Source organism: Alosa pseudoharengus, unplaced genomic scaffold (assembly GCF_046254945.1).
Source record: "Alosa pseudoharengus isolate Yale_2024_CS ecotype anadromous, Long Island Sound unplaced genomic scaffold, YU_APseudo_1.1 YU_APseudo_1.1_scf_11, whole genome shotgun sequence".
Lineage (NCBI taxonomy): Eukaryota > Metazoa > Chordata > Actinopteri > Clupeiformes > Clupeidae > Alosa > Alosa pseudoharengus.
The window spans coordinates 36,180,140-36,204,383 of NW_027468576.1; the positions used below are offsets into that span (position 1 = coordinate 36,180,140).

The following is a 24,244-nucleotide window of genomic DNA, read 5'->3' on the forward strand; positions in this document are numbered from 1 at the left end:
AACGATGATACTCAAAGCTGAGGAATAAACGATGATACTCAAAGCTGAGGAACAAACGATGATACTCAAAGCTGAGAAACAAACGATGATACTCAAAGCTGAGGAATAAACGATGATACTCAAAGCTGAGGAACAAACAATGATACTCAAAGCTGAGGAATAAACGATGATACTCAAAGCTGAGGAACAAACAATGATACTCAAAGCTGAGGAATAATACTCAAACCTTCATCAGGCCATAATATCGCAAGACTCATGTGTAAGCAAAGTTGCCCTCTCATATTATCATGCCAACCACTATTCATGATTACAGCATGACACACCATCACAAATGGCAGATAACCAAACATCCACCAACATCAACACATCCTTATCAATTAGCAATTATTTACAGATAACCAAACATCCCCCAACATCAACACATACTTATCAATTAGCAATTATTCACAGATAACCAAACATCCCCCAACATCAACACATACTTATCAATTAGCAATTATTTACAGATAACCAAACGTCCACCAACATCAACACATACTTATCAATTAGTAATTATTTACAGATAACCAAATATGCATAATCAACACATCCTCATCAATTATCGATTATTTGCAGATTTCCGAACCTTCACCAACACCAACCTGCTCATCGTTAGCTCTGACTCCACACTCACCATCAGTGAACAGATAAAGCTCCTGATCAACAGACTAGCACACGGACTGACCTCTGACCTCTCACCTCTGACTCCAACTAAGCCAAAGAAATGTGTACAGTGGACACAGACTCAGGCTAAGTCCATATTAGCTCGGTTAAGCTTGACTCTGAAAGGCTTTTGTCACAAATCGCCCCTCCGTCAGACGCTCCCTAGGATGGACTACTGATGGGTGTGAGTGTGATGTGTGGGTGAGAGTAGATGTGTCTCCCTGACACATGTACGTTTGTGGTGTGTGTGTGTGTGAGTGTGTGTGTGTGTGTGTGTGTGTGTGTGTGTGTGTGTGCGTGCTTACCTCCTTAACTGTGCGTTTTAGGTGCATGTAAACGCTCTGTCCAGTTTTGCGGTAATGTCTCTCCACATGTTCTCTGCCAAAGCCCAGGAAGGTGTTCAAACACACATACAGACCACCCTCTGACTCCTGCACACACACACACACACACACACACACACACACACACAGAATACAAAACATAAGTTATCCAGGAAACCCTTCACCTGTATTCAATACTTCACTGTAAAGCACATATCAGCCAACACATCATTACAATCAAGTCAAGTATCTTAATAAAACCATGAGACAGTGAAGCATCTCCCTTGAACCATGTAGAATATAGACTATGGGATACGCAGTTAACTGTTTTTTTCATAGCACTGGCATTACAGAAGGTGATCGTTCTGTCGCACAATCCACAAAATCTATAGCATCCGTATGTATCATGAATCATCCATAACGCAGACTGAGTTTTTGTACAGCCCTGAAGACATGTGGTAGGAATAGGCCTAAATAGATGTAGGCTACTTTTATATCAACACACATTTATAACACTGTAATTACGAACATTAACATGAAACATTGTCTGGTTTGGGATGTTGATCTGAGGGGTACGGAAAGCGTAGGGGAATAAAGCGCGTCAGCGAATAAAGCAGGAGAGAGACAAGACCACCTCAGGCCTGAATCTGGCACGAGTGGACGCAATAATAACTCAACAAGCACAACAACATGCCAAACCCTACACCCAATGACGCAAAGTGGACATAGCCTAACCACGAATATGCTCCACACATTGCCACCATCAGCCAGTGTAAACTCTGTTCTTGTTTGTCAGGAATTAGGCCAGGGGCTGAAGAAGTTTTCAGCATCTTGGCCCGAGACATAACGCCCACTTCAGACTGCATACTCGCCCTATATCCGTGTGGGCCTAGGGTTCTAGCTTCTGACAAACCTTAAAGTGGAGTGGAGTGACACCGTGACACACGAGCTTTCGCAGCGCGCGGGTAAAAATAACCCCCCTCAGTGTGACACTACGGGCTCCAAACAGCTGAGTCACCTTTTAAATTGTTTCACCGGAGAAATTATGGCTCAAGCGCGGCGATGTAACCTCGTTTCAAATAGATTGTAGACATTTAGGCTTCAATGTGAAAACAACTAAACTTTCATGCGTCGAGAATTCAATAGGTCAGGTGGAGAGCCTCTTGACCTGGATTTTTATAGGTCATTTAGCCGACGGCGAATCAAGCGGCCTACTCTCAGACCAACAACCTGGGAACACCCAGGAGGCATGCGCTGGGCAACATGTAGGCTACTTTTGTGCGTTACAATAAGATATTGTTGATACTGCTTGGTTCTGACTCAGGAATTATTACAGTAACTTTGAAGCTTGGAAGACTGTTCCCCACTTCCCTAGCCGATGGTTTGTCCAGAGACAATCGTCTGTTTCTACCAAGACAGCTATACTGCAGCCTTCGCTAGGTGTAGTCTGTAATTTACTGGATAGAAGGAGCAAACCTAAAGTCATCATTTAGCTGTACACGAAGGCTACACGCAGATGATGGCAATTAATTCTGACCAGCGTATTCTGCAGTTCGCAAACACCACTGGCAATACATTCAAGATGTCAACATCGTATTTATTTAATTATTTATTTCCATGGACTTTCGCTCAAGTTCACGTAAACAGTGACCAGGGCAGCCACGACACCCTCCAAGAACTGCGCAGCGCTTCACGTGTGCGAGACAGACTCCGCGCTGGGACAGGCCGTTTCAAAACCACAACCACTCATGCCATAACGCCAAAGCACAGTGTACTTACAGGAGAATCGTAGGAATAGGCGCATTCGCTCTTGAAGACTCTGTCTCCCGTCCTGGGCACTCGGATGGTGGGCATGTACGGAACCAGGAGCTCTCCCAGATCTGTAGCCATCTTCGGATTCCGGTGTCTCGCTCCACAGTGCTGCGAGAGTTAGCCGCGCAGACTGTCAATGCCGAGAGGAGTTGGTGCTATTTTTAAATCATACAGCTCCGACATTCCTCTAGGATCAGGGGGATATGACGATCAAAACATATGGGAGGGGACTGCAAACACAAAGGGGGGATGTCGGGGGAGACGCTAATGTTTTGTAATTTTCTGGGGCGCCAATTGAAATTGATTTCATCCCAGCGCAATAGCGTACAGTCCGGCCATTGGCTCCTCATCCAAAGGCGCTTGATGGAAACAGAGGAAGCGCATACATTAGCTTCGTTTCCCTGGTCCACGCGAGCCCACGCCTCGTCTCAAAACACCCCGTTATCTTGACAGCTATGACAATCAGTGAATTACTCGAATAGCACAACCAGGAAGTTCCGTTACCCTCAGTAGCCTACCACCGCTGTTTAGCTCACATAAACACAAGGAGATGGAGTCGACTGGTCACTCAGAAGCATATATTTGTCACCATTTCTGAACGTTTAAAATGTCGTGACTTAAATGGCAATTCTGCAAATAACCTAAATAAATTAATACATTTAGCCCATTGCATTGTGTAATTCTATTTATCTAACAGTGTTTTTTTTGCGTTTCATAGTCACGTTTGACGCCAGACAGACTTATGTCTGATTAAACCTGCATTAGTCTTGTCGGGGATGCAGGATAGGAGTGTCGCGGGTCTCTCCACCAGCATCAAGCACATCATCAGGCTGAGCTCATGACGCCAATGCTGCCCTCTGGAGGGGTCTTTGCGCACTGCTCCAACAGATCCCAGGATCTCACCACCGCCCCTTGGAACATTTCCCCTGCTCATCTCTCTCCAGCACCCTTTCCTAATGAGCAGCTGTAGACTACATATTCTCCATTTCCCAACATGAACAATCCTCCTCCGCCCAGTGTAGGGGCTAGGCCAAAACTGTGAGGGGCGTTTCCCTCAGAACTGATTCCTGTTGTCCATCATCGTCACAAAACTTCTGTCACCAATATTCTATTGTAACTATATACTACCTACAATACATCTCTCTCTCTTACACTCTCTCTCTCACACACACACACAAAATGTTTCCTTGATTATGTATGAATGGTGTTGCAACCCCCTCCCCTCCCCTCCCCTCCCCTCCCATCCCATCTGACCACCCTTAAGCAGCCTTCTGGGACCTGCTTCAAGGTTCCTTCCTGTTCAAAGGCAGGGTTCAGCACTTGATACCATGTATGTTAACGGTAGAGGTCTGCGTTGGACTGATTTTTCAGTCCCGCTCCCGCCCGCTCCTGCAATATTCTGTCCCACTCCCGCATTAATGTGTCATTTTTAGTCCCGCTCTGTAACATGATGTCCCGCTCCCGCCCGCTAAAGCCCGCATGCAGGAGGGATAGCCTATTCAGTCTCACGAAAGGAGCACACACATACACACCTGAGAAAAACTCCAGATGTCAGTTTCTTGGTTCTGAATGTAGGCTAACAACTGAAGTAGGCCTAGTCTGGTGCCCTCTTCCTCTGTCATGCTTTCGATTTTTGAGTTTTGACAATGAGCAGCAGGAACAAATTGAACCCACATAAACGACAATATAGGCTATAGGCCTGCTATCCGTCAGTTATGCTTAAACCCCATTTTGTAATGCTGCCTAACAGAACATCCAGCTGAACTATAGTGATGAACAGTACTTTAATCATTTCCATATTTAATTTTACGCACATATTTAATTTGCGGGAGTGCAGTGAATCATCGGTTTGTCCCGCACCCGCGAACACACCTCTCTCATCCCGCCCGCTCCCGCAAAGAGCTTTCAAAAGTTGTCCCGCGCCGCACTCTTTTGCGTGCAGACCTCTAGTTAACGGTACTATTTAAATGAACATGTGAGTTGAATGAATAAGGGAAGCTGTTTAAATAGTTGTTGCACACTTTAGTGATGCAGAGACAGAGAAAAGTAATCAGACAAATAGTATTTGCAGTATCAACACAGAGTTGTTGTCATTGGACAGGTGCTGCGGGCGGCACGGCGGGGGGGCTCAGTTGTCGGGAGTGGCCTTGGGGCTGTTGTCGATCATCTCCTTGTCCAGCATCTCGTAGTGATACCACGGCCCGTCGCCCTTCTGTCGCATGTGCTTCCTCACTTCGAGATGCGTTTGCCTGCAAGCACACACACACACACACATATTTAAACACATATTACACACACACACAGAAACTGACCAATAGACACACATGGTACCCAAACACCACACACACACACGACTTTACCAGCTAGTGTTAGGCTAAGTACAAACACACCCATTGTCATAGTCAGTTGGTGTTAGCCTGAGGGAGCAGGTAGCCAGTGGAAATGGCCAAGCCAGACCAAACCGGGAAGGAGGACTGCGTTAGACTACAGGTGTGACTACAGTCTGCAGTGAGGTGGTGGTGGGAGTGTGTGTGTGTGTGTGTGTGTGTGTGAAAGAAAGAAAGAAAGAAAGAAAGAAAGAAAGAGTGTGTGTGTGTTTGTCTGTGTGAGAGTGTATGGATGTGTGTGTGTGCTAGTGTATGTATGTGTGTGTGTGTGTGTGTGTGTGCGAGTGTATGGGTGTGTGTGTGTGCACGAGTGTATGGGTGTGTGAGTTTGTGTGTGTGTGTGTGTGAGAGAAAGAATGAAAGAAACAAAGAAAGAGTGTCTGTGTGTGTGTGTCTGTGAGAGTGTATGGATGTGTGTGTGTGCTAGTGTATGTATGTGTGTGTGTGTGTGCGAGTGTATGGGTGTGTGTGTGTGCGAGTGTATGTATGTGTGTGTGTGTGCGCGAGTGTATGTGTGTGTGTGTGTACGAATGTGTGTGTAGCAGGTTGCTGTACCTCATCTGCCCCTTCTCCTGCTCCATATGGACCAACGCCATCATCTTCTCGTAGTCTTTTGCCGGGTCATCCAGAAGGTTCCGCGAGATCCACCTAGTGATGGGATGCTGTGGGAGAAGAGAGCCTGGTTACGACAGCACGGTGCCATGGCAACAAACCCAGCTCACACAATCCTCCACATATCATGTGGCATTGGTCAATGATCTGCAGAATCATGACATAATGAAGAGCTGAGATCTTGTTGAAGCCCAACTCAGCTGCTGACAAACTCCCATGTTGGGCACACCGTTGAAGCATTTGTTGCACGTAATGCTTGTCAGACATTTGGCCACGTCTTTCTGATATCCAAATGTTTATATCCCACATCAACTTGTCTTAACTTCAGGTCAGAGTGGATCTCAGTATTACACAGCAGCAGGTTTGACTAGATGCACAGAAGTGGGATTTACCTTGTAGTACTCCCAGTATTCAGGCTCATAGCCCTCTGGAATCTCCGCCAATTCTGCCTCTCCTGAAAATAACATTTTACATTATTGAACAAATAAAATTACAAATTATAAATCATATATGAACACTTCTACTCTCCACTCAGCCTTTGCTAAGTAATTCAGCTTTCATAACACTCAACATCAAATGTCAAGATAAACATTTCCTTAGCTTTCCCTGTTTTTACTTAAGTAGCGTACATCAGAGTCTGCCCTACAACACATGGCAGACAGGCAGCTATGGGTAGAAATCACATTTCCTTCAATAACATCAATCCCATTTCTGCCTACAATAAACCATATTTTAATCCAACTTAATCTTAGAGTATGACATGCTACTGTTTTGTTAACAGTTGGACATGGTAAAGTGTTGAGCTCACCGATAAACACGTTCACAGAGGTCAGAAGAACCGCAACAGGTATACCCGTCAAAAGAACGTAATATTTCTGAAAAAGAATAACAGACAAAAAAAAGAAAATAGTTCAGGTCTGCTGGTGATAACAAACAGAGTCCAGGTTCTGTATAATTCGTCATCAAATGTTTTCAGGTAATAGATTGATTAGAAAATGCCATGAGAGATGAGCAATACGATCCTAAGGTAAACAATAGACTACCATGAGACGCAGGAATCTTCTGTCGTAGTAGTCGGTAGGTTTGATAACAAACATACTTTTCCCGTGGCTCCCATAACGGACCACCGCTGGAAGAGAAACAGATCAGGACGATATACATTATAATCAATAGAAAACAACTTCCCAGTCTAACATACAGCAAGGCACGCTCGAACGTTAAAAACTATAATGTTACATCCCCGGTTAACAAAGTAGAAAGTGTGGACGCAAGTTAAGGGTATGCCAATTGTCAAAGTTACAGGGCTGTCACCTCATGAAGTTGACACTTACAGCTAAACAAGCTATCGACAGTTAGCACAGTTTGTAGCTATGACTGTAAATGACAAAGCGGGACAACGAATCAGTTTCTAATCTATTTCTACCGATCAGTGGATACTTTGTAGGTCAGTTCACTAGCAAACGATCTACTAAGCCAAGTAGCTGTTAGCCATGCAGCTAGCAAACATTGGCGTTAGCGCTAGCACCGACAGCACTTGTGAGGACTGGCAAGGTCACGATCAAAACAGACGTCCACTGCAACCAGTTTTGTTGTCGTGGTATTTATATACAATATTCACCTTTTTCTGTCCGTAGCGCAGACCCAGAGAGCAAAGTCACAACGGGAACGCCGCGTTTTAAAGGATTCAGTCTGGCTGCCAGAGCAGCAGCAGACCGCAGGACGCTCAAGCCCACCATCGCTACTGTGGGCACACTTCCGCCACAGAGCTCTTATGATTGGTTCTTACGTTCCCTGCGACTCCTGAAACGCCATCTTTACTGTGGGAAAAATAAATGCCTTTGGCCAGTGCTTTGGCGAGAGTTCTGATTATCCGTGTGCTGGTAAACATATTATTCTCTAACTGTACGTGATTAGTTTAAATATAGGATAAATAAGTCATCAATTTCATATAATAAAAAAAATACGTTAAAAAAAATTACACATGAGTAGTGCATCCTGGGTTAAAGGAAGTCGCCCCCACTTGGTCACAGTTCCAAAATGGCTGCGACCTCTGCAGGACGCATTGTTGGTTTATGTCGGCAATTTCAGCGTTGTGTATCAATATGTTCATCTGTCAAATTACAGCAGACAGAATATTCTTCGTCCAGATGTATCAGTCTCTCACACAGGTAAATGTTTAGAGATGTATTCGCATGAGTCAGTCTGATACTTTGAGCGATGTGAAATTAGCTTGTTGTTAGCACAACGTTGCCGTTACATTAAGTTAAGTGTGAGACTCAAGTCGATCCTCAATGTCACTTGTTTTTTGTTTCAGGCTGAGCTCATTCTCTCCGGTAGTGAAGCCAGTGCACTACAGACTTTTCCACACATCACAAAGCCGAAAAGGCCTGGAGGAGTTCTTCGATCTTCCAGAGAACTGGGGCGAAGCGAATGTCAAGTCTGGTACGTAACGTTATGAACTAGCATTAGTAACGTTACGAAATGATATAGAATAATCTTAAAATGGCATAATATGATTAGTAAATGAATGAATGAATGAATGCAGGAATTACGTGCACTCCTGTATGTTATATCCTGGTTTATCCCAAAGGTGCCCCATGGACAGGAAAACAGCTACGGGCCAAAAGCAATGAGGATTTACACAAGCTGTGGTAAGTCAGTGTACGCCATACCATAGAATGCATGCACATCTGCAGTGTTAGGGATGAGTGTGTACTCTATATAACACTGTCTGTGTCTAACGTCTGTGTGACAGGTATGTTCTCCTGAAGGAAAAGAACATGCTGCTCACCATCGAGCAGGAGTCGAAGAGGCAGCGCCTGTCCATGCCCAGCCCAGAGCGACTCAAGAAGGTGAGCACACACGCCCTCACACACCCTCTCATCTGGACTGCTGTTGCTCAGTAAGGAGAGTTAGCACACACACACCTTCATATCAGGCCTGCTGTTCAGTAAGGAGAGTAAGCACACACACACACCAACATCAGGAGGTGCCCAACACTCCCTCACATACTGAACACCCAGCCCTTGTTGCTGACAGGTGGAGCGGTAGATGATCAGGCTTGTTGTTGTTGTTGACAGGTGGAGCGGTCGATGATCAGGCTTGTTGTTGTTGTTGTTGACAGGTGGAGCGGTCGATGATCAGGCTGGACTCTGTGGTGCAGGAGAGAGAGGGAGCACTGCGCATGCTGCTGACCGGTCAGGAGAAGGGACGGCCTGGGGCCTGGAGACGAGACGTCTTTGGACATGTCTACTGGTAACGAGAGATCCCTTTGCCATCCACACACGCACACACACATAAACACACACACATATGCACGCTCACTCACTGGTAAGGAAAAATTCCACACACACAAACACTCACTCTCTGGGAACGAGAGATCCTGGTCCCATCATCAGCACCACACACACACACACCACACATACACACCACACCACACCACACATACTCTTAAAGGTGCTCTAAGCGATGTTGGGTAACATCACTTCTGTTGACGTTCAAACAAAACAGAGAGCTAGCTCGCCCCTCCTTCCTACGCAACTGAAACTCCTGAACGCGTATCTTGTCTGTGATTGGCTGGAACAGTTTGTTATGTTTCATGGTCCAGGCTGTTTTTGGGGCCCGGGCTGTCCAAAGAGATCGCATTTTTTCAGTGCATCCAGGAGACAGGCAGCGAGAAGATGGTGGAGATGTTTGCTGAATGTGACAAAAAATGTTTTAGCTTAGAAACCACGTAACATCGCTTAGAGCACCTTTAAGGAGATCCTGGTCCCATCACCAGTGTTGTTCTCATACACACACACTCCGGGAAGGTGAGATCCTTGTCTCATTATCATCTTCATCATCAATAGTGTTCTCACACACACACACACACACACACACATCTGCTGTCTGTAAACTCCTCCTGTGGTCCCCATCCAGGTATCGCTTCAGAGAGCACGCCAGTCCCTGGCACTTGAACACCCGGTACAAGAGGAAACGCTTCTTCACTCCAGCGTTTGTTGAACCATATGTCAGGTAAGAAAGGTCACATTCGTAAACGACACACAGTAAACAGACTCATTAGAAAAAAAGCAATCAAAGTCTGATTCCTTACTGTAAGTGCAGATAGTGCTATAACTGGCCTCATCATGATACTCAATTACTGTATTCTTCCACTTTTATTACATAAGTTTCTTCCCCCACCATGTAAAATTTCTTCTTTTGTTTACTTGATGTTTGTGTGTGTGTGTGTGTGTTCCAGGCGGCGGCTGGAGAAGCACCTGCGCTCGAAGGTCAGGGAGGAGCAGTTGGAGAAGAAGAAGGAGAAGAAGCTGGCAGAGCGCTTCCCCAAAGCATCGGCGCAGACGGCATGAGCGCTTCTCCGGGATCAGAGGCAGCGGACCCACCCAGACAAGACATTCTCCAGCCTCTGACCCGGCACACCCAGACAAGACATTCTCCAGCCTCTGACCCGGCACACCCTCCAGCCAGCAACACCAGCCCTTCTCGGGGCCAGACTTGGCTGTTTTGAGGTTGTTTACGCCAGACCTGTGGAGCTCAAAACCACTGTAGCACATGTCCATGTGCTAGTACAGCCTCTAATAAAACCCTGTCGGCACGCCAAGCTAAAGCTTCTCTGGCCTCTGACCCGGCACACCCTCTAGCCAGCAGCAACAGCTGCCCTTCCTGGGCCAGACTTGGCTGTTTGGAGGTTTACTCCAGACTTCCGAGGCTCAAAACCACTTCATCACATGACCATGTGCTATTGCAACCTCTAATAAAAACTTTTCCGTGACTAGGTGGTCTTATAAAAAAAACACGTTTCTGACCAGAGGCGGTGGTGGACTGGGCTGGGCCGATGCAGCGGGGGGGTCTGTGTTAGCCCTGGAGGGGGTCAGGGTTAGTGTGTAGATGTTAAATGGAGCAGAGAAGTTATCCGTGTTCAGTCATACCAGTGAAAAGAGAAACATGTTTATTGGAGTTCTGTCTGATGTGTGATATGATCATGAGCATCTAAATAAATACAGGTGACTTTTTGTACAACAGCGCTCTGGGATTATCTGTGTCAAATGTTCAAATTCAAAAGGCATCGCAATAAAAACGTTTATTTTTCAAAAAGACTAACAGGGAAATCAAAAGTCGGTTGCATCCTGACAGTGACTGCAGGGTTGAGGAATCAGTCGACAGTAACATAATACGTGGCTCACACAAGACCAGTTCTCACAGGGGACAGAGCGGCCAGTTGCAGGTAATTCCGTCAGACCTGTCACCCTTGATAATGGTCAGCGATCACAACACAGCATCTAGGTGTGTTTGTTTAAGAAAATAGCAAAGACTCTAAAGAAAAAAGAAGGACTGGAATCTTGACTGATGTGTTTTTAAAAAACTATAAAACGGCGCGTCCTTGTGTTGTTCCTGAGTCCAGTACGGTGGGGTGGACAAGCAGAGAGGTTTGTCGCGTTTTAAAGGCAGTGGTCGTCTCCGTGGCGATCAGGGGCACTTCCTGTCTACACACTGCTTTCCGCCCTCTTCATATTCCTGCTTCGAGATCCACATCTGCTGGAACGTTCCCTGCAACACACACATACACACGTTAAAGAAGAGACTCTGAAGAGGAGATTCTTAACGCCCTTGACCTCTGACCCCATCTTACCAGTGATGCCAGGATGGAGCCTCCGATCCAGGCGCTGAACCTGCGCTCCACTGTGGTGTTGTTGGCAATCAGCTTCAGGCGCATACTCTGGGTGGAGGGATGGAGAGAGAGATGAGTTACACAGAATGTAAAAATTACACCCTGGTTAGGAGAGAATTCTTTGACCACATTGGCAAGATTGCTCCACAATTCCCCATGCTACCCAATGAAGACAAGCTCCCGTATTTGTTGGGAGGGCACAATTGTGCTACGATAGCAGTACAATTCCTGAAAGAGTGTCAAAGATTGAGAAAGTGAGTCCTTTTCCTTTTCCTTCTTACATTCCACTGTATTATTTTGCCTAATCAGTATACATTTTAATTATTATTATTATTATTATTATTAATTTTATTATTTTACCATTATTTGTATTATTATTATTTAAATCTGTACAATTATACCACATGTGTAAGCTTTGGCAACACAATGTTTTTTGTCATGCCAATAAAGCTAATTTGAATTTGAGAGAGAGAGAGAGAACAGCTTAATTAGAACAGCAGCATGGGACACTGATGGAGGAAGTGTGAGGGAGTGAGAGAGAGAAAAGGTTGGTGTGTGTGTGTGTGTATTGCTAACCGGTGGAGTCTTCTGTGACAGCTCCCTGGTGAGGCGATCGGTAAAGCCCTGAATGAGTGTGTTTCCGCCAGTCACTACCACACTTCCGTACAGACCCTGAAACACACACACACACACACACACACACACACACACACACACACACACACACACACACACACACACACAGAAAATCAATGAGCAGTTTCTTCCATTAAGTCTAACTACAGCCCGAGTCCTGTGTGTGGTAAGGGCTGCGTGGTCAGAAGTCACGAATGGCGCACGTACCGGTCGAATGTCGATGTCGCACATGCCCACACTGGTGGTCACCACGTGTCCCACTCCCAGCATGGTGTTACCAGACAGGCCCTGTAGGGGGAGCCAGAGTTAAAGTCACACACCTCCTCTCCCAATAAGGTTGCAACACAAATCACACGCACGCACACACACACTGTTTTATGCTACAAGATACTCTTATTCAGGGTTATACAGATGTTCTTATACAGGGTTAAACCCAGGACGGACTCAGGCATAGGTGTCACTCTGACCTGATGGAACACTCTAAGGAACCCACGCTGACCCGACATTGCTCTAAGGAACCCACTCTGAACTGATGCTGCTCTAAGGAACCCACTCTGAACTGATGGAACACTCTGAGAAACCCACTCTAACCTGACACTTCTCTAAGGAACCCATTCTGACCTGACACTGCTCTAAGGAACTCACTCTGATCTGACGCTACTCTAAGGAACCAACTCTGACCGGACACTTCTCTAAGGAACCCATTCTGACCTGACACTTCTCTAAGGAACCCATTCTGACCTGACACTTCTCTAAGGAACCCATTCTGACTAAGGGTCTCAGCCCTCTGGCCTTGGCATTAGAGGGATCAGTAAGCCCCGCCCCTGCTGACCTTGGCGTTGGAGGGGTCGAAGAGGCCCTCTGGGATCTTTAGCCGCTCTGATCCGAAGTCACAGTTGTAACCGTTAGGCAGCTCATAATGCATGGTGGGCATTTGGGCCGCCACTCTGTAGAGGAACACACACACACACACGCACACGATTAGACACACTGTGGAGCCAGACAATGATCAGGTCCAAACTTCTGCCTGAGTCAGCTGATAATATAACACACATACACACACACACAACTGACAGAAATTAGAACAGTGACAGTCACACTCACACACACACAGAGTAGAGGAACTATAACTGTGACGGGTCAAAGAGGATCACACACTGCCTCTCTGACACACACACACACACACACACACACACACACACACACACACACACACACACACACACACACACACACACACACACACACACACACACACACACACACACCTCAATCTTATTCTGCTCCTTTGATAATTCTCTGACTTTCTAATTGACCCACATTCAGAGGAGGCCATGCACACACACATGCACACGCACACACACAGACACACACACACACACACACACACACACACGAGGTAACTAGGCCAATAATGTAAGCAGAAGCGCCTATCCACAGGTGAGCCGTAGGAAGCAGCTCTAGGCCCGTTTCCAATGCAGGAACTCGAGGCAGTTTTCGCAGGCTTCCATTCAATTTGGACCAGCTATTCTTAGGTAACCTATGGTACCCATTGACTTCAATTCATTCCATTTGGAGGCATTTGTGCATTAACCTAAGAGTAGGCTAGCTGCTGCAAAAACGCTCATTTCTAAAACCAGCACAGACATTTATAGCCTCCAATTTGGACAATAGTAAGAATTTTGTTTAGGTTACTGTGACTGAACACATGAACAAACAGCAAAACAACAAACAGACAAACAGACAGACAGATGGAGACTAAAGGCCAGACACGTCCCCTTACTCACGCCGGACAAGGACAATGATCACCGTCAGAGCAATTGTTCCATCCAAAAATTAAATGCATAATGCACTCAGGAGGGTGTGTGATTTTCACGTGGATGGCTTTGTCTGTCTCTCTGTCTGTGTGTCTGTCTGAGGCAGTAACGGTAAAGACGCATCAGGTCTTACTGTTCATCGTAAGGCGAGTCGGACACCTGCAGAACTGAGGCCTGGAAGTCCTGAATGACACACTGGGAGGACGAGAGAGAAACTCAGTCAGTTCAGACAGAAACCATCACACAACCATCACACAACCATCACATGATCACTGAGCTCTAGTTGTGCAAGGAGCGTGTATGCGTGTGTGTGTGTGCGGTGTGTGTACTTACGTTACACATGTAGTTGTGCCAGGAGCGTGTGTGTGTGTGTGCGTGCGTGTGCGGTGTGTGTGTGTACTTACGTTACACATGTAGTTGTGCCAGGAGCGTGTGTGTGTGTGTGTGTGCGTGTACTTACATTACACATGTAGTTGTGCCAGGAGCGTGTGACCTGAGGAAGCTTTTCCTTCTTCTTCCAACTGGCAGCAGCCCCCTCACGCACAGCATCCTGATGAGAAACGCTCACGTTAGAGAGAGGGGGAGAGAGAAAGGGAAAAAAGAGAGAGAGAGAGAGAGGACAGGAGGGAGGGGGAGAGAAAGAAATGAGGGAGAGCGACAGAGAGAAAGATGAGAGAGAGAGAGAAGAGTAAAGAAAGAAAGATGAGAGAAGAGAAGAGAATAGAGAGAGATAAAGGAGAGAGAGAGAGAGAGAGAGAGAGAGAGAGAGAGAGAGAAAGAGAGAAAGAGGGAGAGAGAGAGAGAGAGAGAGAGACACTGGACTTGATGGGAAATGACCCATGATACACATCACAGATGAGCATGAACACCCTTCTCCAGTTTGGAGCAACAGTGACTATTACAGCCGTGCAGACAGGGCCTGAGATGAGCACCAGCCACATGCTGATAGATCTCACACACGAAATAAAGACTTACTAATGAGTGGCTGGTGAATTTGACCATTCGTCTGTCAGTGGCTGGTAGATATTTACTTTTAAATAAAATGAATGAAAATATGTTTTTAAAGTTAATTTCCAACTTTGCATGTAGGTGTTAGTTAGCAACAGCTACACAACTAGACACAGAGTTAGTGTTAGTACACTAACACACACAGTTAGTGAAGGCTAATCTAACACACACACAGTTAGTGAAGGCTAATCTAACACACACACACAGTTAGTGAAGGCGTAAGGGTGAGTAAACTCAAAACCAAGGTGAGCATGCAGACACAGGATGTGATGTCAGCGTTACCTCTGACCCCTCCACCTCCGCCGCCTGTGGTCCGGCCCCCAACACCCCCCGACGGGCTAAAATGGAATGAAAGGTCGACACTTACTTTGGCTGCCCTCACCTTTGATGCGATCAAGTAGGGTGGGACGATCTCCACCCCGAGCTCCTGGAACAGCTCACGACACTGCATGCTCATGAAGTCTCCCGCCAGTGGGGACTTCACAATGCCTGACCAACACACACACACCAAATTAAAATGGCACATCTCACCAAAATCTCACCAGTTCTTATTTGCCTGATGAAGATCTGTTGAGATCGAAAATGTCGCCTTTTTAGAATGAATGAAGTATTTCTTGGAGCCCATATACAGTGTGCAGACCATCTCCTTCTCACATCTCACCAAAATAACATACTCTTTTTTTTTACATTTTCTATTGTATTTATTATGGTCTGCTATTCACCGTTTTCTCATGTTGACGTGTGTTGTCTGTGTATGAAATAATAAAACTACCTTGCCTTGCCTAGCCTATTAGGGCCTGTCTCCACCAATGACGTTTTTTGCGCTGACAGTGCCCTTAACCTCATTTTCAGAGCGCTTCAGTCAGGTGTTTATTGTTGCTAGGTTTTCAAAGTTTTGATTGGTTGTCGAGAGAGCAGTGACATTGACGACCCCAGCACTGTTCTAAAAGTTGAACAGATTTAAATTTTCAGCGCTCTGAGCGCTGCAGGAAAAAAGACGGTCAGCACCGAGGCTTTTTTCCCCGAGGGAGTGGAGAGTGGAAGATTTGTATCGAAAATAGCCGCCGTCGGCGCAAAAAACGTGATCGGTGGACACAGGGCCTTATTCACGCAGACTAAACTGACCCAGAGCCGATGAGAGATGAGACCAGTGAGAGGCCAGGGGGGTTTACGAGACGGGAGAGGGAAGCACATCTTGCTGCAGGACGTAAGTGTGTGAGAGTGTGTGTGTGTGCATGTGTGCGTGTGTGCGTGTTTGTGCTCACCTAGCTGCAGGACGTGAGTGTGTGAGAGTTTGCGTGTGTGTGTGTGTATGCGTGCGAGTGCATGTGTGTGTGTATGTGTATGTGTGTGAGTGTGTGTATGCGTGTGTGTGCGTGTGTGCGTGTTTGTGCTCACCTAGCTGCAGGACGTGAGTGTGTGAGAGTTTGCGTGTGTGTGTGTGTATGCGTGCGAGTGCATGTGTGTGTGTATGTGTATGTGTGTGAGTGTGTGTATGCGTGCATGTGTGCGTGTTTGTGCTCACCTTGCTGCAGGACGTGAGTGTGTGAGAGTGTGCGTGTGTGTGTGTATGCGTGCGAGTGCGTGTGTGTGTGTATGTGTATGTGTGTGAGTGTGTGTATGCGTGCGAGTGTGCGTGTTTGTGCTCACCTTGCTGCAGGATATAAGTGTGTGTGAGTGTGTGTGTGTGTGCATGTGTGCGAGTGTGCGTGTTTGTGCTCACCTTGCTGCAGGATATAAGTGTGTGTGAGTGTGTGTGTGTGTGCATGTGTGCGAGTGTGCGTGTTTGTGCTCACCTTGCTGCAGGACGTAAGTGTGTGTAAGTGTGTGTGTGTGTGTATATGTGTGTGTGTGTGTGTGTGTGTGTGTATGTGTGCGTGCTCACCTTGCTGCAGGACGTAAGTGTGTGTAAGTGTGTGAGTCTGTATGTGTGTGAGTGCGTATGTGTGTGTGTGTATGCTCACCTTGCTGCAGGACGTAAGTGTGTGTGAGTGTGTGTGTGTGTATGTGTGTGAGTGCGTGTGTGTGTGTGTGTGTGTGTGTATGTATGTATGTGTGTGAGTGCGTGTGTGTGTGTGTGTGTATGTGTGTGTATGTGTGTGAGTGCGTGTGTGAGTGCGTGTGTGTGTGTATGTATGTATGTATGTGTGTGAGTGAGTGCGTGTGTGTGTATGTGTGTGTGTGTGTGTATGCTCACCTTGCTGCAGGACGTAGCCGTCATGCACAGGGATAGCTGTGGTGTGTGTGGCGCCGCTGTCGAGCACCAGACCCGTGGAGCGGCCATTTGCAAAGCTGACACACTCAGAGTCAAGGGAGGAAACTCTCTCACACACACACATACACTGGCTCATAGTCATAATCACAGTTATTTAACATAATTACTCATTGACATTAAAAACATCACTGCATTTATTGAAGTGGAAAAGAAACGTGTCATTTTTCTGAAACGTGGCGGCACTGGCTCAGCAGGCTGGAAGGATACGCTGACAGGACTGCAGTCTTGCACAGGAAGAAGGCGGGAATGTTGTAGTGCTCAAACATCAACTCGGTCAGCTTTTCGCGCTTTGCTCGGGTGTTCCACTACACACACACACACACACACACACACACACACACACACACACACACACACACACACACACACACACACACACACACACACACACACACACACACACACACACACACACACACACACACACACACACACACACACACAGTCAAAGTCAAAGTCCACAGACACAGCTCCTCACAAAAAGCTACTCAGTAGTCTGCAACCATTAGGAGACAAAGATGCAAGAGAGCAGGGAGGGGAACCATCGGAGAACGCTGTGAGAACGCTGTGAGAACACTGTGAGAACTCACCGAGGCCTCGGACATGAGCACAGGGTGCAGACTGGGCTCTGACTTGAAATGCATCTTGTAGGTGTGGTCCAGAATGGCCTGGAAGCTGTCCCAGTCTTCAACTGCATGTGGAAACAAACACACACATACCAGGCAATCAGTACACATACACAAGCATAACACCTAAATCTTAAACCTAGAAACAATATTCACTTTCAAACACACACACACACACACACACACACCTCCTGTGTGCAATTTCACACACAGAGCGAGCGGCAGAGGTGTCACCATGCAGAGTTAGAGAGGACAGGCTAAGTAAAGCCAGACACTTTCCAATGAAGACACACAGCACTTAAAAAATCCTCCATAGAAATGCATGGGGTTAGTTTGTAACGCCAATATGGCAGTAGTCTCTACACATATCCCGCCTCTTCCTGTATGCCTCCCCATTCACTTGAATGGGAAAATAGATGCCCGATAACTGCCCAAAGTGCGTTGCAATATGGCCGCCGAGTGGAGGGACTTGCCTACAAGGCCTTTGGTAAAGCCTAGGTTATGCTCCCCTTTCACACGTACGGTAAATGGACACGCTTGTTTCATTCGTTACTCCATTTTGTCCATATCTGTAAGCTAGAAGGGAACGGACAAAAAGATGGACGAAATAAATGCAGAAAACCGACAGAGGCTCCATCCACATTCTAACATTGATAATAAATAAGGCTTTAGGGGGGAAACAGGGGCAGTTAAGAGTCAGCAGGGTGAACTGAGTGAAACTAAGCGAGATACCAAGTGAGAACTGTGAGTTTTCAACAAACAAGGGACAAAACAGAGAAACGGCTCCTTTTTCTTCCAAAGCGACACTGAGGGGTGAAGCTATAATTGGTCTTCATCTCATCATCTACGTCTGCATCCAACCAGGCCAGGACCCCAAGGAAAGCAGCCAATAATATATCCGCTCTCTGAGGTAAAGACTCGAAGAAAACCAGCCAATAATAATCTGCTCTCTACGGCAAAAGGTTTCTAGAACACTCCTCTGCCAATCATGCTACAATTCCGCACTGAATGTCACAGAGTGAAAGACGCCAAAGACAAATGCAAACCCCACCAACAAGCAGGAGACAGTCCTGCCTATATACAGCCCTGTCTACATACAGCCCTGCCTACAGCCTACAGCCCTGCCTACATACAGCCCTGTCTACAGCCTATAGCCCTGCCTACATACAGCCCTGTCTACAGCCTACAGCCCTGCCTACATTCAGCCCTGCCTACATTCAGCCCTGCCTACATACAGCCCTGCCTACATACAGCCCTGTCTACAGCCTACAGCCCTGCCTACATTCAGCCCTGCCTACATACAGCCCTGTCTACATACAGCCCTGTCTACATACAGCCCTGCCTACATACAGCCCTGTCTACATACAGCCCTGCCTACATACAGCCCTGCCTACATACAGCCCTGTCTACATACAGCCCTGTCTACATACAGCCCTGTCTACAGCCTACAGCCCTGCCTACATACAGCCCTGTCTACAGTCTACAGCCTACAGTCTACAGCCTACAGCCCTGCCTACATACAGCCCTGCTTCATACAGCCCTGATATAGACTAGAGATTACAACCCTGCTACATACAGCCCTGATATGGACTAGAGACTACAGCCCTGATATAGACTAGAGACTACAGCCCTGATATAGACTAGAGACTACAGCCCTGATACAGACTACAGATACAGTCTTCCAGCACCATGGACAGCTATATCTTGGCCTGACCAATCCACCCAGCCAGACTTTAAGCACATCTCTTTCTTCATCCTCTGAGCATGAACCTCTTCATCACACACCAGACTACATAAAGACATTTACAGGCCAGACCGAAACACATACAAACACACAAACGTTTCTGACAGACTTAAAAAGAACGCACCAACTTTTTGGAGAAATAAGCTTAATTGGCTTTTCACCTGCGAGTTAGATAAACTCACAAATGTGGACAAAATGGATGAAATGAACATCTACATACGAAAAGGGATCATGAACTAGGCTTTACAGACCGTGGATAGATAAGCAGACATATTAGAGACAAGCAAACGTACTCATGCCGTTTTTGAGGGGAGACATGACCTCCATGTTTTCTCGGGGCACGCGGAGCTGGTTGGTGTCAATGTAGTAGGTGGTGCCACTCTGCTTGGTCTTCTCCCCGTCCGTCTCCATGGGAACGGTGCCATCCTCCCGGTCAACCGTTGCTCCGATCACCGTCGGAAAGTCCGCCTAAAGGCAGAGACAAAATATCGCACAAATCAGCCGGCTAAGAGTCACCCCAAACTCAAGCGGTCCCAGCCCAGAGTCTAGGCCCCAGAATAAAACTAATATTCCTCATCAACGTCGGTTATGATGCTGACAATGAAGTTGATCAGGTCTGGCCTAGATGAAATATTGTCTCCCTCCACTGAGTGCCGCTTCCATACATTTCCCATAGGATGACTAAAGTGTAGGCCTATCTATGTGTCTAATCCATCCATCCCTCCCTCCCTCCACCACCCATGAACAGGTGAGGGGCTGGAAACAAAACTCCAGTTCCAGGACCGTAAAGGTTCAGCTTGTGACTTGAAAATCATGGCTTTCTTATGTGCCCCTCTGTTACAGTCTCCCTCCACCGAGGTGCACACTGAATGGATGTCTACTCATCTGGCCGAAGTCAGGGTGTGCAGACGAGGGGGTGTGACGCTCTTACCTTCGGACAGTCCTCACCGGCATAGCCTGCGCGCACCGTGTACGAGCCGATGTCAAACACAAGCGCTCCGACCTCATCTGCACAGAAACACAAACATATAATCATATCATAAGGTTCGTTTAGGGCACTCAAAGTTAACTCGTAGTTCAACTTTGTTCAACTCAGTTTAGTGTCATATCGGCCGAGCTGATCTATAAAGTTAACATGCTTCATCAGTTATGTATGAAGATACGATATGTCAGTGAATTTTAAAAATAATTACATGTTGAAACAACAATCTCGGAAACAAATGGCTACATTCAAGGGTTACATTTCACAGAAAACATCATGAACTCTAACGTTAACGTTATGGTCATTCATTCGTATTAGCATACAGCAGCTAACGAATAGCTAACGGTAGCGCTCTTTCATTAGTTGATTCCCTCGAAGTGTTTTGCACATCCATTCATGCAAGGAATGCCGATTTTTCTTCTTCTTAGTATAATGCACATTTAACGTGCAACTCAATGGCCACACTTAGCTAATACAGTCTTACTATAAGCTAACGTTAGCTAACAACTTAGCTTGTGTGCTAACGTTATAAGACATTAGACCACTACAACGTGGCGCGCTCATTCATTTCGCTACAGTTAATAAATGATACCTACCGCCTCCGTACACCCCGCCACTCATCCTCTAAGCACCTAGATGCAAAGAAATATCAATAGTTTATAAACTCAACCGGTGAGGCAGATTTCAAAAGCGGCTAACGTTTAACCACAACAAAGAAATGAATTAAATTTGGTCAACCTAGCCAGTGCCACAGTCTGTCCCGGTAGTAGCCAATGAAATGGAAGTATTTAGGTAGCTCCGCCTCCAAACCAATCGTCACAGACAAGTTGCGTTGAGATATCAGAAGCAAACTTTGGGAGGATTTTTAGTTTTTCTGTTTGCGTGTTTAAAGTAGCCTAGGCCTACAAATCATTCAAAGTACAAACATAGTTCGCAAAGGATTGTATGCTATCATTATTAATATATTTTACTTAGATATACACCCACAAATTAAAGATTGACTAGCCTTCTCTATAAAACTATTAATTTAGATGAATAAATAGCACCATTCATTCAATGTGGGCACTCAGCATGTCTAACTCAGAGGACAATAAAATCTGATGTTTTTAAAGCCAGTCAGGTGAAGTCTAGTCTACGTGGGCGCCGAACAGCGGTCCCTTTAAGAGCCTTCCTACACACGAGCCTACTCTGACATTCCCAGGGCGCTGATGAGGTATACGCGGCCAACCTTCGCACAACCTGTCACTGTACCGGAGCGCAGCAAGCAGGAGCATAAGTCTTCTTCTGTCTTATGACCAGCGGACACAGTGAGTTGTTTACATTAGATCTTCATTTGTGGATGCATGTTGTGGAGTGTTTGCACATCTGTAGCCTACACTGCTGGTGTGCCACCTGTGGCGCTCATGCTGCACAGGAAAATGGTGCAGGTTTTAGGATGCGCTATTACCAAGGTCCTTACTGAATTCTGGTAAATCCAACTAAATCCGTGGAAAAAAGGAAATCTTCCCGTTCCTGACGACATTCACTCCTCCTCTCATTTTAAAAATGATTTTCTGCAGAGAATTTGTCCGACTGACTGATGCAAGCCTAGAGGATGTTTGACAGTTAAACAGATGGTCAGCCTCACTGCGCGTTAGTGTTTTCCTGGAGTTACCAAGGACTTTAATCTTCCACCTTTCCTCTGGACTTGAGCTGTGATTTGCTGACGGTTCTGGTGGGTTTGAAGTTTCCCTTTCTGTTTCTGTTGTTTCTTTATTTTCTGGATCTGCTGAGTCTCCATCTTTTGAACATTTCACCATGTTCACTTACTTTTATTTGACTTTTATCACGTTGTGCGAGCGTGCTTGTGTGTTTGTTTCTTTTTTTTATCAGTATAATGATAACGGTGCTGTCAGGGTGTCAGGCTGTTGTTGGGGACCAATAATAGCCCAGGTCTGCGGCTGGAGAAGAGACCAGCGTTCCTGGCGTCGCGGGTCGGATGCCAGGATGCAGACGGGAAAACATGGACACATTCTCAATAATCATTTTACCAAACACGTTGGTGTGGAAATAGGAATTAATCAAAATATTTGCTTTTTCAACTTATTTTCCAACCAGACACTGAAATGGTCTATATTAAAACTTCAGTGTGGTGTGCTGTCACTTAAGGTCACGGTTAAGTGCGCCACTGTTGCCAGTGCCTGACAGTCCATCTGAGGGGAGATCAGTCTCAGGCAGCCGAAACAGATGGGGGTTTGGTTATGGTTATTATGGGATTTATATCTGCTGTATGTCTTTAGCACTGTTTGAGGAAGCAGCTTCATCCACACAGCTCTGCAATAGGAGCCACTAAAGCACAAAGCAGCTCTGATGAAGGTATCTGACTTACAGCCTGAAACATCAATTATAAAAGACTTGGTGCACTATAACAAGAAATCAGTATTTTGCCATTTTCTCTTTTTCCTTAGATTTGCACATTTTAAAAAGCTGCATGACCTGAAAAACCCAAACTGAGCTGAGCCTCCTATCCATCTGTGAAAGATACACTGCGTGAAGGGTGATATGTGTATATGTCATCTGTCTCAGTGTGTGTGTGTGTGTGTGTGTGTGGGGAGGGGTAGTTTTCTGGTGAAATTATTGAGGGCAGGAAGGACGCAAGTTGTGGGGGAGATGATGAGGATTGTGATGGCGATGAAGGAGACCAGCCTCACACTCATGTTCTGAAGCGTCCCGCTGGTGCACTATTTTTAGCTGCGCTCAGAGCTCTGCTTCCCCTGTGCCCTCCTGCCAATCACAGCGAGGCAGCCTCCCGAGGACCCGTCTCAAAATGAGATTTCTGTTCCCAGGTCCTCTGAGCTCTACAAAGGGACGGAGTCCAGCCAGCCTAGCAGGATCAGCCTACAGGATGTTCTTTTCTGCCCCTTTCTGTACACCTGCAGTAAAGAGTATCTTATTTATACCCAACTTTTTTTTATTTCTTTTTTTCTTTTTTTTTTCTTTTTTTTTATTCATCTTCGACAAATGTGATAAACATACAGTATAGCATCTTACCGTGTTCAGTGTCTATAGCTGCAACACACAGCTGGGTCTCTGTATCCACGCAAACTACAACAATACTTCCTATTGTTACAAGCCCAAACATCACATAGGACCATGATCCAGTCCATTGGAACCAGCCCATATAGAATCACCCTAGTCAGAGGCAGAGCAGTTTCCATACCATACTGTGACATAGTTGGTGAAGATGCTCTTGATGGTGCAGCGGTAGAAGTTCACCAGGATCAGAGGAGACAGGTGGACCTTTCTTTAGACTCCTCGGGAAGAAGAGTGAGCCTTCTTGATCAGAGTAGAGGTGTTGAGGGTCCAAGAGAGGCTCTCAGAGATGCGGACACCCAGAAACCTGAAGCTGGTGACACGCTCTACCTCAGTCCTGTTGATGACAATCAGCCCAGGAGGATCAGCCCAGTAGGATCAGCCCAGTGGGATCAGCCCAGTAGGATCAGCCCAGTGGGACCAGCATCAGTGTTTCTCATCTTCTAGTTTCCACAGACAGTAGGCTACCATCTCACTGTAGGTTACAGAAAACTCTGGATAGAAAAATCGCTACGTGTGTTCATACGCAGATTAAACGCTAAGCATTGCTTCACCTTCACCTGAAGCATCAGGT

At 46.2% G+C, this 24,244-nt stretch overlaps 4 protein-coding genes across 6 annotated transcripts in view; 1 reads left to right on the plus strand and 3 right to left on the minus strand.

Annotated features, from left to right (window-relative positions):
• Positions 1–2,953, minus strand: part of usp13 (ubiquitin specific peptidase 13) — a 40,390-nt gene extending 37,437 nt beyond the window's left edge. For both annotated transcript variants that reach the window (XM_076279078.1, XM_076279077.1), the window contains exons 1-2: positions 2,805–2,953; positions 1,008–1,133 (exon numbers count right to left, since the gene is read on the minus strand). In XM_076279078.1, coding sequence (XP_076135193.1) covers positions 1,008–1,133; positions 2,805–2,915 — 237 coding nt within the window. In that variant the 5' untranslated portion in view covers positions 2,916–2,953. The remainder of the gene's footprint in view (positions 1–1,007; positions 1,134–2,804) is intronic.
• Positions 2,954–4,838: 1,885 nt separating this feature from the next.
• ndufb5 (NADH:ubiquinone oxidoreductase subunit B5) lies at positions 4,839–7,588 on the minus strand. The gene is made up of 6 exons (XM_076277687.1): positions 7,455–7,588; positions 6,880–6,965; positions 6,645–6,711; positions 6,229–6,290; positions 5,780–5,886; positions 4,839–5,086 (listed from the first exon to the last, which is right to left on the minus strand). Exons 1-6 carry the CDS (start codon positions 7,570–7,572, stop codon positions 4,966–4,968), a joined length of 561 nt encoding a protein of 186 aa, XP_076133802.1. The 5' UTR covers positions 7,573–7,588; the 3' UTR covers positions 4,839–4,965.
• Positions 7,589–7,873: 285 nt separating this feature from the next.
• Positions 7,874–10,861, plus strand: mrpl47 (mitochondrial ribosomal protein L47). Its single transcript, XM_076279082.1, has 7 exons — positions 7,874–8,004; positions 8,151–8,278; positions 8,427–8,487; positions 8,592–8,688; positions 8,961–9,091; positions 9,758–9,853; positions 10,080–10,861. Exons 1-7 carry the CDS (start codon positions 7,874–7,876, stop codon positions 10,189–10,191), a joined length of 756 nt encoding a protein of 251 aa, XP_076135197.1. The 3' UTR covers positions 10,192–10,861.
• On the minus strand, positions 10,770–21,336 carry actl6a (actin-like 6A). Of its 2 annotated transcripts, none has more exons than XM_076279080.1 (14): positions 21,195–21,336; positions 20,548–20,624; positions 19,910–20,084; positions 17,837–17,937; positions 17,454–17,551; positions 17,169–17,263; positions 15,354–15,460; positions 14,424–14,513; positions 14,097–14,158; positions 12,979–13,093; positions 12,354–12,434; positions 12,087–12,182; positions 11,472–11,558; positions 10,770–11,389 (listed from the first exon to the last, which is right to left on the minus strand). In XM_076279080.1, the coding sequence occupies exons 1-14, from the start codon at positions 21,217–21,219 to the stop codon at positions 11,309–11,311; spliced, it is 1,290 nt and encodes a 429-aa protein (XP_076135195.1). In that variant the 5' UTR covers positions 21,220–21,336; the 3' UTR covers positions 10,770–11,308. The 2 variants fall into 2 exon arrangements, with proteins under 2 accessions (XP_076135195.1, XP_076135194.1); XM_076279079.1 differs by having other exon boundaries at positions 15,339–15,460.
• Between the last annotated feature and the right edge of the window lie 2,908 nt (positions 21,337–24,244).

Excerpts from the sequence above, each read along its gene's own strand:
- ndufb5 (XM_076277687.1), bottom strand. The coding sequence starts at position 7,572 with ATGGTGGGCTTGAGCGTCCTGCGGTCTGCTGCTGCTCTGGCAGCCAGA. Across the intron at positions 6,966-7,454 it reads TGCGCTACGGACAGAAAAAG|CGGTGGTCCGTTATGGGAGC; the intron begins GTGAATATTGTA and ends TTTCTCTTCCAG. Across the intron at positions 6,291-6,644 it reads CTCTGTGAACGTGTTTATCG|GAGAGGCAGAATTGGCGGAG; the intron begins GTGAGCTCAACA and ends TGTTATTTTCAG.
- mrpl47 (XM_076279082.1), top strand. The coding sequence starts at position 7,874 with ATGGCTGCGACCTCTGCAGGACGCATTGTTGGTTTATGTCGGCAATTT. Across the intron at positions 8,279-8,426 it reads CGAAGCGAATGTCAAGTCTG|GTGCCCCATGGACAGGAAAA; the intron begins GTACGTAACGTT and ends TTTATCCCAAAG. Across the intron at positions 8,488-8,591 it reads GAGGATTTACACAAGCTGTG|GTATGTTCTCCTGAAGGAAA; the intron begins GTAAGTCAGTGT and ends TCTGTGTGACAG.
- actl6a (XM_076279079.1), bottom strand. The coding sequence starts at position 21,219 with ATGAGTGGCGGGGTGTACGGAGGCG. Across the intron at positions 17,264-17,453 it reads AAGACTGCAGTCCTGTCAGC|CTTTGCAAATGGCCGCTCCA; the intron begins GTATCCTTCCAG and ends TGAGTGTGTCAG. Across the intron at positions 14,514-15,338 it reads CAAAGGTGAGGGCAGCCAAA|GATGCTGTGCGTGAGGGGGC; the intron begins GTAAGTGTCGAC and ends GTTTCTCATCAG.